Below are 15,274 nucleotides of genomic sequence, written 5' to 3' on the forward strand. Positions count from 1 at the left end.
AAGCATCACTTTCCTGAGAAAATGCACACCTTGCTTTGGCCTACTCCATAAGGTGAAATCTTAAACAGTAGTTGATACACCCCTCAATGAATTGCATTATGTTAAACTAGAGAGCGTAGAGGGATATATAGGAAGTATGCGGAGCGGAGGGGAATGTGTGTGTGATGGTGTGGGCTCTGGCCCTGCAGTGAGAGAGAGCAGGCTCATTAAGACATTCCCAGTATTGTGTGTTTATAAACAGCCTCTTGTTCGTCCCAGTGATGGATGATGGCCCACTATCACTGGCTCTTCCTGCTGCCCTCTGTAAGAAGCCCTGGGACTGCCTAGGAACACAACCTCTTTGCCACTGTTTCACAACCGACTACAACTACATGCACGCACACACTCCTACTCCCTCACTGTCGCTGCATGAGATCAGCCCCCCCACACAGTTAATCTCCTTTTAGAACCCATCGTGATAGTTTTGTTCTGACCTTTCCTCCCTCGCTGGGTGGGCCCTCAATGTCACTTATATGTGTGTACGTGTGTGAGGGAGAACGTGTATGTGTGCGTGTGTGAGAGGAGGGTTTCTCAGGGTCAGAATTCCATAACTCGTTTTTTTCAATAACAGGACAGTAATAACAATAACTGCACTAATAAAGAGAAACAACATGGCTGTGTCTTCCAGGAACATTAGAGTCAGTGACAGGTCTACCAGGGTCCCTCAGGGTCTACCAGAGTGTGGAGTGGAAAGGTCAGAGGTCAGCTTGACCTCCACATGACATGATAAATGAAGGTTGAGTGTACACGGGGTAAAGTCAAGGTTACAGTTGGGTAAAATGGTGAAATACATGTTACTATTGAAATACAAGATAGTATTTAAAGGGTGCTGCATTGCATCTCTTTCTAGATGTTTGATTATGAATGTCTTAAAAATATACTTTATTTTAGTTTTTACAATCAACAGTAAAATTTACACCGTACATTTCTTTGGTTGTCATAAAAGGACAAGTAAAAATCCACACACACACACACACATAAACATACACACACACATATACATACACACACACACACACATACATACATACATACATACATACATACATACATACATACATACATACATACATACATATATATATATATATATATATATATATATATATATATATATATATATATATATATATATATATATATATATATATATATATATATATATATATATATATATATATATATATATATATATATATATATATATATATATATATATATATATATATATATATACACACAGGGTGGCAAAAAAGTATTTAGTCAGCCACCAATTGTGCAAGTTCTCCCACTTAAAAAGATGAGAGAGACCTGTAATTTTCATCATAGGTACACTTCAACTATGACAGACAAAATGAGAAAAAAATCCAGAAAATCACATTGTAGGATTTTTAATGAATTTATTTAGATTATCAGTGGTCTTGTATTTCTTCCATTTCCTAATAATTGCTCCCACAGTTGATTTCTTCAAACCAAGCTGCTTACCTATTGCAGATTCAGTCTTCCCAGCCTGGTGCAGGTCTACAATTTTGTTTCTGGTGTCCTTTGACAGCTCTTTGGTCTTGGCCATAATGGCGTTTGGAGTGTGACTGTTTGAGGTTGTGGACAGGTGTCTTTTATACTGATAACAAGTTCAAACACGTGCCATTAATACAGGTAATGAGTGGAGGACAGAGGAGCCTCTTAAAAAAGAAGTTACAGGTCTGTGAGAGCCAGTAATCTTGCTTGTTTGTAGGTGACCAAATACTTATTTTCCACCATAATTTGCAAATAAATTCATAAAAAATCCTACAATGTGATTTTCTGGATTTTTTTCTTCTCATTTCGTCTGTCATAGTTGAAGTATACAAACAGTGTAGCTATTCCCTCCGCAAGGTAATCAAACAAGCTAAGCGTCACTATAGAGGTGAGAAGGATTACTTTATCCTATCCTAGGTATTCCTTAAAGAGGTGGGGTTTCAGGTGTCTCCGGAAGGTGGTGATTGACTCCGCTGTCCTGGCGTCGTGAGGGAGTTTGTTCCACCATTGGGGGGCCAGAGCAGCGAACAGTTTTGACTGGGCTGAGCGGGAACTGTACTTCCTCAGTGGTAGGGAGGCGAGCAGGCCAGAGGTGGATGAACGCAGTGCTCTTGTTTGGGTGCAGGGCCTGATCAGAGCCTGGAGGTACTGAGGTGCCGTTCCCCTCACAGCTCCGTAGGCAAGCACCATGGTCTTGTAGCGGATGCGAGCTTCAACTGGAAGCCAGTGGAGAGAGCGGAGGAGCGGGGTGACGTGAGAGAACTTGGGAAGGTTGAACACCAGACGGTCTGCGGCGTTCTGGATGAGTTGTAGGGGTTTAATGGCACAGGCAGGGAGCCCAGCCAACAGCGAGTTGCAGTAATCCAGACGGGAGATGACAAGTGCCTGGATTAGGACCTGCGCCGCTTCCTGTGTGAGGCAGGGTCGTACTCTGCGGATGTTGTAGAGCATGAACCTACAGGAACGGGCCACCGCCTTGATATTAGTTGAGAACGACAGGGTGTTGTCCAGGATCACGCCAAGGTTCTTAGCGCTCTGGGAGGAGGACACAATGGAGTTGTCAACCGTGATGGCGAGATCATGGAACGGGCAGTCCTTCCCCGGGAGGAAGAGCAGCTCCGTCTTGCCGAGGTTCAGCTTGAGGTGGTGATCCGTCATCCACACTGATATGTCTGCCAGACATGCAGAGATGCGATTCGCCACTTTCTCTCCGTGGTATAAATACTATGTTGTATCAACAAAAAACAGATTGCAACTTGATAACATGCAGGAAGAAAATGACAGACAGGCGCAACACCTTCCAAATTTGTTTGACATTTGAAGCTGCACAAAGAACAGTACGTCGTGGATAATATAGCCGACACCTATATAATTCATACCTTTGCTAGTGTAGCATGTTGGCTAACATAACATTAAATCAATGAGTCTCCACACAGTCAGTCAGTGCGGGAACGTGATCATTGCACCCAAGATTGAGCAATAACTGGTTAGGCAGTTGGTAGCCTAAACCCTGCATGATGTCAATGGCTTTAGGAACAGCAGTAACATATGTTAGCCTACTGTAACCATGAATATCCATGGAAATATAAAGTTTATTTGGAAAGAAAGAAATATATTTTTCAAAGCATTCATGATTTGCATAAAGGTAATATACTAACTATTACTCTTGTTAAAAATATGAAATGGCATTACATTTGGTGAAGAGCATGTTGTGACTTGTTTAGGACTCAAAACTCTGTCACACCCTGACCATAGAGAGAGGTTTTTAGAAATGCTTGCAAATGTATAAAAGATTTAAAACAGAAATATCTTATTTACATAAGTATTCAGACCCTTTGCTTTGAGACTCGAAATTGATCTCAGGTGCATCCTGTTTTCATTGATCATCCTTGAGATGTTTCTACAACTTGATTGGAGTCCACCTGTGATAAATTCAATAGATTGGACATGATTTTGAAAGGCACACAACTGTCGATATAACATCCCACAGTTGACAGTGGATGTCAGAGCAAAAACCAAGCCATGAGGTCGAAGGAATTGTTGGTAGAGCTCCGAGACAGGATTGTGTCGAGGCACAGATCTGGGGAAGGGTACCAAAACATTTCTGCATCATTGAAGGTCGCCAAGAACACAGTGTGTCCTCCATCATTCTTAAATGGAAGAAGATTGTGTGGAATGCTAAACCAAACACTGGACGGATCTAAAAGAAAAAGTAAACAAAAGGACGATACCACAACTTCAGGTAAGATACTGTATTTATTGTTAGCCCACTTTTACGAATCTGTGTAATAATAACACAGTGGGCCTACATTTATTTGTGACAGAAATGTAAAACAAACTATCATACATAATTACTAATATAATTTTCTATATGGTCTTGGCTTTAAGGACCTTAAAGATGACAAAATCAACTTAAAGACGACAAAATGTTGTTACTCGTAGGGAGTGTTTCAAGACTGGAGGCGGACACCCACTAAGACCAGAGACAGATGAGCTGGGGGACTTTTTCACCCTGGATCATTGATAGCCAGCAACCCCTGGAACTCCTGATGATGACAATCTGGACAGTTCAGGTGGAAGACCATTCCAATCCTCATTTCGTTGGACACATTCATTTAACATGTGCCATCCCTGTAATGTTGTCAGTCATCTCTTGCACTCCCATAATAAAAATTATTTAATGCACTCAACTCTTGAAGAAATAATGTCTGTAATGCAGTAATGTAATCATTTTCTAGAGGCAGACCACTATAGCTTGGAGGGAATAAGCGCAACCTAATGTATTTAAAAGAAGAGCATGATACACACATAGAAAGTATGTGATGTTGGTAAAGTAACGGTATTGCTTTAAAACGCCGAGGTGCATTATGGGTAATGTAGTAAGGTAACTTTTGATGCAATTGTGTGTGTGACGGGGATGTAGCCGAACTGTGAGCCAGGCTCTTTTTCTCCGTTAGCCCACTATTTTATTTTGTCATTCGGACTACCTCAAATGATGTACAAGTTTTAAAAGTGAACTTCTTCTGTGGAATTCTACACTAACTCTTCATTAGCAGCGGATAAGATCCCCAAATGTGGGTATTACCCCAGAACATCCGTAAATTGATCAGGCTCTGGAGCTAGCAAGTAAACGCTCCCCTGAGCCGTCCCGAATACGGTCTGGAGGCGAGGCAGGAAAGATAACGGTGTTCCCTCTAAACTGCGCTCGGGTGCGCAGTTGCCCGATACGGCCACGCAGCTCATCCGGGACTACTGCTCAGAATAAACTGAATATCAGCCATAAAGAGAAGCACGATATTGAATTTCACTCAACTTTCCAGAGCAGTGGTCACCAACCGGTCGATCTCAAAGTCATTCCTATTCAATCGCCAAACATTAATGTAAAAATGTGTTCCTATTTTTTTTATTCGTCTTGGGCTGTTGACGGTAGGTGCACCCAATTCAGCTGTCTTGTGCGCTAGGTAGGGGGAACGGTTGCCATTTTAACCATTGCACGTGTCTGAACCGCTGCATTCCCGGCGAGCCTTGAGAGCAAATCAAGTGCACTATATGGTTACCCACCACTAGCCAATCGGATGGCCCAGATTACGGTGTCTGCAGTAACCTAGTAGGCATAAAAGAAAGCTACAGCAAAATTGATACTGTGAGATTTCACAACGTGTAAAACGATGGCAAGAGAGAGGCCGTAAACGAATACAGCAAAGAGCGTCTGTTTTTTTCAGTGAGTTCGTGTTTTAGTTCTTACTCAGCATTATTCAACACTTTTATAAACCACTTCCTATTTCCACTCAGCGCTACAAAAAGCACTGCGTTAGTAAAGAATGAATAGGAAAGTGAATATATAGATTTGCGTTGTAGTTATTATTAGCAGCATGAGGCACAAATTATGGGGTGTGACTCATCATCCAGTTGGTGTCCCTTTTTGGTCAGTGTCAGTGGAGGAAAGGGAGAGTGGAGGGATGTTGCAAGGCGGACCCTCAGTCTGCTGCTCTCCCTCTGCCGAGACTGACCATCAGATGCAGGCACCATCAGCCCAGTAAAATACATTTAAATGTATGCTTCCTCAGCTGTGCATCACAAGTAATTACAACAAGGGATCGATTACCAGTGTGATCATATTGCCTACCTCAAATTTTGAAATATATTTTGTGAAATGGCCCCAACAACAGTGCATTGGCAGGGCAATTCAAGCAAAGCCAATATGCGGTGATAATGTATTGAGCCTATAGCTTACTACATAAACCTCATTGCTACAGTACCATTTTAATTAGTTAATGTTGCATAGGCTTACATTTTTGTTTAAATTTTTACTCAAAGTGATCTTGACTCAGAAAAGGTTGGTGACCCCTGTTCTAGAGTTTTCCCTGTTAACACTATCAATGTTTCCCTTTACAGTGCAATTGTGATTGATTCAACGCAATATTAGCCACTTTCAATGCAACTTATAGAAACAAGATTTTGTTATAGGCAGAATGCATCGGAGTACGATTATATTGTATTGACACGCACGACTCAGCCAATAAGAGATGCATATATGGATCTGTGCCATTTACTTTGAACTGGACTGTGTTTACAGCATAAGCGGTCTTGAGTAGATGCGCTGGTTTTGAGATCAAAACAAGAGCTGCATGTCAAGTGTGTACATTTTGTTCATATCCTTTGGTAGTTAGTGAGTTATTAGTCAAGTTATACAGTGCATTCGGAAAGTAATAAGTCCACTTGACTTTTGCCACATTTTGTTACAGCCTTATTCTAAAATGTATTTACATTTTCCCCTCATCAACACACAATAGCCCATATTGACAAAGCAAAAAACATGTTTTTAGACATTTTTGCAAATGCAACTAAAAAAACTGAAAAATTACATTTACACAAGTATTCAGACCTTTTACTGGGTATGACGCTACAAGCTTGGCGCACCTATATTTCAGGAGTTTCCCCTATTCTTCTCTACAGATCCTCTCAAACTATGTCAGATTGGATGGTGGATGGGGAGCGTTGCTGCACAGCTATTTTCAGGTCTCTCCAGAGATGTTTGATCAGGTTCAGCCACTCCTGCGTTGTCTTGGCTGTGTGCTTAGGGTCGTTGTTCTGTTGGAAGGTGAACCTTTGCCCCAGTCTGAGGTCCTGAGCAGGTTTGCATCAAGGATCTCTCTGTACTTAGCTTTGTTAATCTTTCCTCTCGATCCTGACTAGACTCCAAGTCTCTGCTGCTGAAAAACATCCTCACAGCATGATGCTGCCACCACCATGCTTCAACATAGAGATGGTATTGGCCAGGTGATGAGCGGTGCCTGGAATTCCTCCAGATGTGACTCTTGGTATTCAGACCAAATAGTTCAATCTTGGTTTCATCAGAACAGAGAATCTTGTTTCTCATGGTCTAAGAGTTCTTTAGGTGCCTTTTGGATAACTCCAAGTGGACTGTCATGTGCCTTTTACTGAGGAGTAGCTTCCGTCTGGCCACTACCATAAAGACCTGATTGTTAGAGTGTTGCAGAGATGGTTGTCCTTCTGGAAAGTTATTCCATCTCCACAGAGGAACTCTGGAGCCCTGTCAAAATGACCCTCAGGTTCTTGGTCACCTCCCTGACCAAGGCCAATCTGCCCCGATTGTTCAGTTTGGCCAGCTCCAGGAAGAGTCTTGGTGGTTCCAAACATCTTCCATTTAAGAATGGAGGCCACACTGTTTAGGGACCTTCAATATTGCAGAAATGTGACAAAGGTGTGCGTCTTTCCAAATCATGTCCAATCAATAGAATTTACAAGTGGACTCCAATCAAATTGTAGAAACATCTCAAGGATGATCAATGGAAACAGGCTGCACCTGAGATCAATTTCAAGTCACATAGCAAAGGGTTTGAATACTTAATAAATAAGGTGTTATTTGTAATACATTTTCTTAAAATATATTTTTTTTAAACTTGTTTTTGCTTTGTCTTTAAGGGGGGTGGGGGGGGGGGGGTACTGTGTGTAGCTTGAGTCAAAACAAAAAATACATTTTAGAATAAGTAACAAAATGTGGAAAAGTGAAGGGGTCTGAATACTTTCCAAATGTATATGAAATTCTCATGTTTTATGAATTGGATTATATCTTTAAATCCAGTCAAAAACAGTATAGGATATAGAAGGCATCAAATGACACTTTCTCAGCATATCTAGCAAACTATCGATCAGAGTTCCATAACCATTTTCAGTTTCATTTAAAAACTTGATTTATTATGCAACCCGTTGAGCGTATGGGTGAGAAATAAACAAACATTTATGAAAATGAAATAATACATCCCAGCAAATCATTTCTTCTAAAATGTAGCAGTATATTGGGAATGAGACACTATCAATGTGATAAAATCTTAAAATCACCCAAATCCTTGCTATGCATATCAGTCGATGGTGATGCATCACCATGTGTTTAGGGAACAGATCAAGAAAAGGAAAAAAAGAAAAACAGGACCATTCCATCACCAAAAAATCTTTAGTGAGCATCATGATATGGGCGGCTGATTGCTTAAAGACCACTTTGGGCGGCAGCGTAGCCTAGTGGTTAGAGCGTTGGACTAGTAACCGGAAGGTTGCGAGTTCAAACCCCCGAGCTGACAAGGTACTGTCGTTCTGCCCCTGAACAGGCAGTTAACCCACTGTTCCCAGGCCGTCATTGAAAATAAGAATGTGTTCTTAACTGACTTGCCTGGTTAAATAAAGGTAAAATTAAATAATAAAATATGCTTACACTGAACAAACAGGTCAAGTCTCCAGATCTGAAACCATAGCAAAAAAGTAATAATACTTTTTTTTTTAAAGGGCACATGGAAAATGTAATCCAGTCTCCTTTTCACCTCATTTAGCAAATGGTAATCTTACCAAAAGGCACATCTCAATAGGTAGTCTAAGTAACTCATTACTTATCCCATGTACAAATACCTATGCAATCACTTTAAAAAATAATAAATCACTGGAATACACCTAAGGCAATTGATGTAAATGATCAAATATAATTAAAAAGTACAGTACTTCAGACATGAACACTTTAGTTACAATAAATCCACATGAACATATTAAGACACTAAGATTTCCATGTCTTTGTGTACTCAGAAGACAGGTGAAGTGATCTGCAAAAAAATATTTCTAGTTAAATCATCACTTCTGAAATACAACAAGACTTTTCCAATACAACCAGTAGAGGGTTCCATGCAGTGACAAGTAGCATCATGATTGTCAGAACAGGTTTGAAGCAAACTACAAGTGTTTATTGAGTAACGGTGGAATGGTCTGTCACTAAAAGATTAAGAGCCATTAAGAACAGTAAACTACAGCTGCACCCCAATGAACAATGTGGAGTCTCTCGAAACATTAAAAATAACAAAAAACACAGATCGTTCGTATAAATAACAAACACAACTATAAAATCTAAAAGAAAGGGATATCCTGTGTTTGCCAAAAATGTTAAGGAATGTGAATTGAGAGTCCATTTGGTGGGGATAAGTGTCTGTACTGCTAGATCCAGCACCCAGGGAGTAGTTTCATTTGTCCAGCAGAGCAGCTCTCTCACCGTGCTGCGATTCCAACTCTAGAGGGGCATTATTGCGGTATATCAAGAACTGTATGGAGATCTGATGCTGCGAGTCAAGGGAATTCAAGAAGTTCATGAAATTAAATAAAAGTTATATTCTTAAAAAAGGCACTGGAAAGGAAATGCATCCCAGACTACAGGCTTAGATATAGGATAATGTACAGGTAAATACTTACAGCATACCAGTCACAAACCAACCTGAACCAATTGCCTTTAGGTAAGTTCATTACAGTCATTGTAATACAAGGACCGAGCCAAAAGCACAAGCTAAGTGTTAAGTCAAAGCAGACTAAAAGTTACAAGTACACATGTGATTGAAGAGACCAGAGGCCCAGCAGGCATTGTAATGAGAAGGATACCAGCAGGTCTAGAGAGAGGGTGCCCAGGCTGCCGACGAGCCAGGGCAGGTGGTGGATGATGTAGCTTCCCTCTCCCTGGCCCTGCTCAGGGTTCTTCAGCAGCACACTCAGGCCGTACATGGTGTTACCCAGGATGACCAGGGCAAACAGAAAGTAGGACACACCCTCCGTCGACTTTCTTGTATACTACAGAGAAATATAGAAAGAAAATATCCATGCAGCACTTTTACAGGTAGGAAGCCTACCCAGTACTCATTCACTCAACAACCCTTCCCAAACTCCCCTTCTTCCAACTCACATTAATGTGCATCTGTGGAAGTCTGGAGCAGAGGTAGAGCACTGAGGATATGGAGCCAATGATATACCCAATGATCTCCTTGGTGCGGAAAGCCTGGACACAAAAAAAAAAAAAGTTTGCATGTCACGCATCAACAAAAATTACATTAGCATCCACTGATTGCTTAAAGACCACTTTTCACCTTAATATTGTCCACAGTGGTTGACAGCAAGGCCCGCCCTTTAAACCCAGAGAGGACCACATCCTGTTGGGACGCAGGTAAGGCCACGAGGCCGGCAGAGAAGCCCAGGACATAGACCACACCCACCACATTTAAGACCAACCTGCCTGGGTTGGAAAAAAAAGGGGGTTTAGTCTTCATTTTTGGAAGACGCTGCCTCAGCAAACTCCTGCAACAATGAGTCGCTGCGTCATCAGCCGCCACAAAAATAAGGAAACAAAAACAGAATGTTGTGGTGATGCACGGTATTGCTGACATCAGTATTGGGTCATTTTTTACATTGGACAATGAGTGGAAAAAATGCAACACTAATGTAGAAAATTTTGGATCTGTTAAGTGTACAAAAAAAAAAGCAAAGTCGGGGATTTTTACCATCACAAGGTCTAGTATCAAGCAGTGTTTCTCAACACCAGCCTAATCCTAGGGAGCCTCTATGTAGACGAGAATAGTCCAATCTGAAGCTATTCCCATGCTAAAATACACACCTGTTAGATTCACTGAACCGTTAAATAACGAAGCCTATATTCAATTTAAACAACCTTGCAATGTTTTTTGGCATAATGAGACATTTTTACAAAGGTGTCTTGGAAAGAACATTTGCTGAGTCGGCAGCTCATGGACAAGCCATACCCTGTCATTTGTGTGTGTGTGTTAAACTGCAGTGTTTCCCAACTCCAGTCCTCAAGTACCCCCAACAGTACACATTTGTTGTAGCCCAGGACAAGCACACCTGATTCCACTTGTCAACTAATCATCAAGTCCTCAATGAGTTGAATCAGGTGAGTTTGTACGGGGCTACAACAATATGTACTGTTTGGAGTACTCAAGGACTGGATTTTGGAAAGACTTATACACACACAAAGGCCCCTCAATTAATAGTCAATGGGTGGAATGTACAATGACCAGTAGCCTTGATTTAGTACTGACGAATGTCACCGCAGATAATTTGACAAAAACAAACTCACTGTTATTCATCCTGTTCTTAGCCACGTAGTAAAAGTACATTCCCAGCATCAATAAATCAGCCAGGACATAATACACTGCTGTGTATGTCTGTATGAGAGAAGGGGGAGAGAGAGACATGTCAGTGGAGTGGACAAGGGGAATACTTATATGCCGAACATTAAAACGTCATTATCTTTACATCAGTATCTTGAGCTGACAATTTCAGTTTATCCTTATTCTCATTTTAGACAGACACCAAAAGAGTTCATTTTTAAACCATTTCAGCAATATTGACTGACCCAGACAGCCATCACTTACCTGTAGCGGCAGTTGGTCAGCTAAGAATGAGCCTACAAGATTGCAGGAGTCACCCCCCAGCCACAGCAGCAGAAACCAAATGGACAAGGCACTGTCCATATTCCCACTCTTACAAGAGTTGTAGTACTGCCTGCATTCATGAACATAACAATAGGAAGAGTAACAGTGCTGTCCTTAAGTCAGAAATGGGCTGAAATAATGTAAACCCAATCAAGACTTACGGCAGAGAAGAGACCATGAAGCACATTATTGACAGCAGACCCAGGATTACACTGGCCATGTCCCTGGGGTCCTGGGCACATTCCCGCAGCCCTTCCCAAACCCATATTGACCCATTTGGGCACACAGCGCTGAAGTTTCCATCAGTGTTCCATCCAATGGACACCAGCGTGAGGACACCATCAGCCGACCCCAAATTCAGACTCATTCTATGCACAGAGGAAAGGGTTAAACGCACAAGTTACACAAAATAGCTAAATAAGCAATACATTACAGGTAGGTATGTGCTTATTATTTCTGTAGGTAAAACTTGTTTATACCTCAGTCTCAAATGTTACTATCTGCTATGGAATTCAGAGTCGAGTGACCTCGGTTTGAACCAAGAATGGACTGACTGTTTCCAGCTGGGCAATAAAACAAGTTGCTAGCTTACGTTTCCTTGCTTGTTAGCCGGCTGCCTCCTCAAGGTTGTGGCTGATTCAAACGCCTAAATAAGGTAACGCCGGTCGAACATTCAAAGGACTGATCTTACCTGATTCTCGGACAGTTATTGTAGTGTGTCCAGGCATCAACGTCTGTTTGCCGACTGGCTTGCAAAGATAAAGAAAACAGGCATAGACGTAAAAACAATTGTGTTCGGAGTGACCTAGCTAGTTATGATTGGAAGATGATCTCTAACGTCAGGGAAAAGGCGGAGCTAGACGGCCGATTGAGGGAGTTATATTAACCTGAGCCGCCGTGCACCGTAAACGAGCAAAAGCGGTCAGGGAGGAGCGCCTTTCTCAAATCGAACCGTAATATGCGCTGCTCGAACTTGTTAACGAGGCAGTATAGTGCATAATTTAGAAACATATATTTTCAAACTAGTTTTCATTGGGGAAGCAGATAAAGCGTTTTTATCAAAAGCAATCTCTGTTGCATCTGAAACCACTCATTACCCCAAGTGCTTAAATGGATACTTGGCAATGAGGCAATTTATCTATTTCCGCAGTCAGATGAACTCGTGGATACCATTTTATGTCTGTGCGTCCAGTATGAAGAAATGTATAGTTTCACGAGAAAATGCTAACTAGCGTTAGCGCAATGACTGAAAGTCTACCTTAAAGCTAGTTAGCAACTTCCGCACGCATACATAAAAATGGTATCCATGAGTTCATCTGACTCTGGGTAAGTAAATAAATTACCTTATTAACAAAATCCTTAAGTATCCCTTTAACTAGCTCTCAGCAGTTACATTCGCCCAGTGTTGCCTCCATTGAACTACAGTTCCGACCTTGTGTTAATGTGCGAGCAAGCATCGGGGTTCTTAAACAAAACACCCTCAGTCAGAAGAAACTATCATCAATATGCGCGAAAGCAGTCAAGGTCTATGAATGGGGTACTCTTCAACCTACAGTGCTTCTCTTCTGTTTTGAGCAGACAGTTGGCCAGAGATGGACACCTTGCTGGCTCATGCACGGAAGGTAAACCGGATCCAAAACGAATACAATCCCTTTTCACAGAGGCATGACGAATCCCCCCCAATTATGTATGTAATAAGGGACCTCGGTTAAATAACAACTCAACTAAATTTTCAGTTTCCAAGCTATATCACAAAATAACCATCACAAACTATTTCACAGTTCTACACGCTTTGTATTTTTTCAAAACACTGGAAATTAAGACCATAATGGTGTCTTAAGGTTGCGTATTGCTGCCACTCAGATTAGTTTTGTATAAAGTTATTACGAGATACTGTAAAATCATGTTATGAAATAATTCAATAACTCATTATAATGAAATAATCCATTATCTCGTTATTGTGAGAAAGGTCACGTTATAACGAGAAACAGCCTTTATTACAAAAATAATCAGGTTGCACATTGTAGAAAAGGCCCATGGAGTTGGTGGAATACTCCTTTAATTCATTGCCATTTACTCAGCTGGGCCAGGGGCGCTTTAATTAGGTCAGGTGGAAATGTCTGATAGATCTCAACTCCATAAAAGGAGGAAATTGCCATCGCCTGATCTCGCTGCTTTCTCTTCCCTAACTCCATCTGATCCAGAAGTTCTGTGCATCCATGAATCCACCACAGACTACTCAGTAAATATACCACTTTATGGTTAAAGGAATTCCTGCCTCAGTCTCATACATTCCTCTGTCACCTGACACGTGACCACCTGTTCACCTTCACTGTCAGTCATCCTACCTGTCCAGCAACCCACACAGATTCCACTAATCTTTCAATGGTCCTTTGAGCCGGATGATGACTGAACCAAAGACAGGTGAAAAGGAAATGGAGGCGGAGAGGGAAGAATTGTCTCCACTGGAAGGAAGAAGCGAGGAGGAGAGAGCAGCTGAGGGAAAGGTCTTGGAACAAAGGAAATATCAAGGAGCTAAGCCTAAAGCAACAAAGGCTTCATCCTCAACCACCAGCAGCACCAGAAGAACCAGGCAAGCACCTGGTTATCTTAAGGATTATGTGGTTGAGGTTCCGACATCAAAGGGCAAGCCCACCAGAGCTCAAAGAGTTGATGGATCAACTATACGTTTCAGCCATCAACCATCCCCTCTGAGCCAAGGACCGGAAACTGCTTTGGAGCAGGAAAGTGGTCTACGTGAAGAACCTATGGAGGAGGTAACTCCCACTGCACAGGTCGACCAGCTTCCAGAGGCAGGCTCCGCTCACCCCTTAACTAATGGGAAATCGTCGAAGCACTCTAGACGGAGTGGGAGTTCGACCAGTGGATACCCCTTTGGAAGTGGCCATGGCAGCCGCCATTCACTAGCCCTCAGCGATTCACAGACCGCTGTCCTACAAGAGAGGATGAAACTATTAGCTTTGGAGGAAATTGAGCGTCAGATTCAGGAGGAACGACAGGCTGACGAACGATGTCACCAATTGGATGGGCAGGCCCGTAGAGCTCTACAGGAACGGGAATTCATTGCCAAGAACCTGGCACAGCAGCGACGGCACCGTCAAGCCAGAAGGGAATTAGAGGAGGCACGGATGGTCTCATCCTTCCTGGAGAGGAACGAACAGGGAGTTGACCTGCCCACTCTTCCACATGGACCTGAACGGTCTGCCTTTCTTTCCCAATCTGCCCCTCTGGTACAGCATGGCACACAGTCCTCGGAGGTTCCGGGGTCAACAGCCAACACGGAGCACGGGAGACGGGCCGCTCCGCCAACGCCCTCTATGCCAGTGACACAAGTTAGCATTCCTCCATCTGGACAAAGCATCACTCCTTCGCCTTTCCGCCAATTACCAACCAAGGCAAATCGTTCCTTTCGTCCAGGGCCAGGCCAGTCCTCAAACAACAGGTCGGAGGGCTCTTGCCCAATTCCGGCTGCCACAAATGGAGGGTCTGGGACAGTAGGGGACAGGCCCAATGAGGCCACAGTGGGCTCATCAGAAGTCCCGGGTTTATCCTTCACGCAACCAGAAGAGGGAGCCAACATTATGAAACTTCTAGTAGCCTCAGCCTATGGAATTCCCAGACCCAAACTGCCATACTTTGAAAATGGAAAGGAGAGTGAATTTGTCCTTTTGGAAATGGCATTGGAGAGCCTACTGGGTATTCACAGTCATCTGTCAGAACGCTACAAATACCAAGTACTAATGGATCATTTGCGGTTTCCCAGTGCATACAGGCTGGCCCAATCCTTTATGCACTCCGCAACACCATACACTGCAGCTCTCCAGGCCCTGAAGGCGAGATATGGTGAGCCACGTCAGCTGGTCCAGAATGAACTAAACAACATCCTGAACACGTCTCCAATTAAAATGGGAGACCATGCTGCCTTC

At 42.5% G+C, this 15,274-nt stretch overlaps 1 protein-coding gene across 3 annotated transcripts; it reads right to left on the minus strand.

Annotated features, from left to right (window-relative positions):
• Positions 1-8,529: 8,529 nt before the first annotated feature.
• Positions 8,530-12,182, minus strand: LOC118359763 (lysosomal amino acid transporter 1 homolog). 3 transcript variants are annotated; one of them, XM_035738456.2, is made up of 8 exons: positions 12,019-12,182; positions 11,489-11,695; positions 11,268-11,397; positions 10,970-11,057; positions 9,966-10,111; positions 9,785-9,877; positions 9,487-9,672; positions 8,530-9,167 (listed from the first exon to the last, which is right to left on the minus strand). In XM_035738456.2, exons 2-8 carry the CDS (start codon positions 11,692-11,694, stop codon positions 9,078-9,080), a joined length of 939 nt encoding a protein of 312 aa, XP_035594349.1. In that variant the 5' UTR covers position 11,695; positions 12,019-12,182; the 3' UTR covers positions 8,530-9,077. The 3 variants fall into 3 exon arrangements, with proteins under 3 accessions (XP_035594349.1, XP_035594350.1, XP_035594352.1); XM_035738457.2 differs by having other exon boundaries at positions 11,920-12,154; XM_035738459.2 differs by lacking the exon at positions 12,019-12,182 and adding an exon at positions 11,807-11,942.
• Positions 12,183-15,274: the final 3,092 nt, after the last annotated feature.

Source organism: Oncorhynchus keta, chromosome 27 (genome assembly GCF_023373465.1).
Source record: "Oncorhynchus keta strain PuntledgeMale-10-30-2019 chromosome 27, Oket_V2, whole genome shotgun sequence".
NCBI lineage: Eukaryota > Metazoa > Chordata > Actinopteri > Salmoniformes > Salmonidae > Oncorhynchus > Oncorhynchus keta.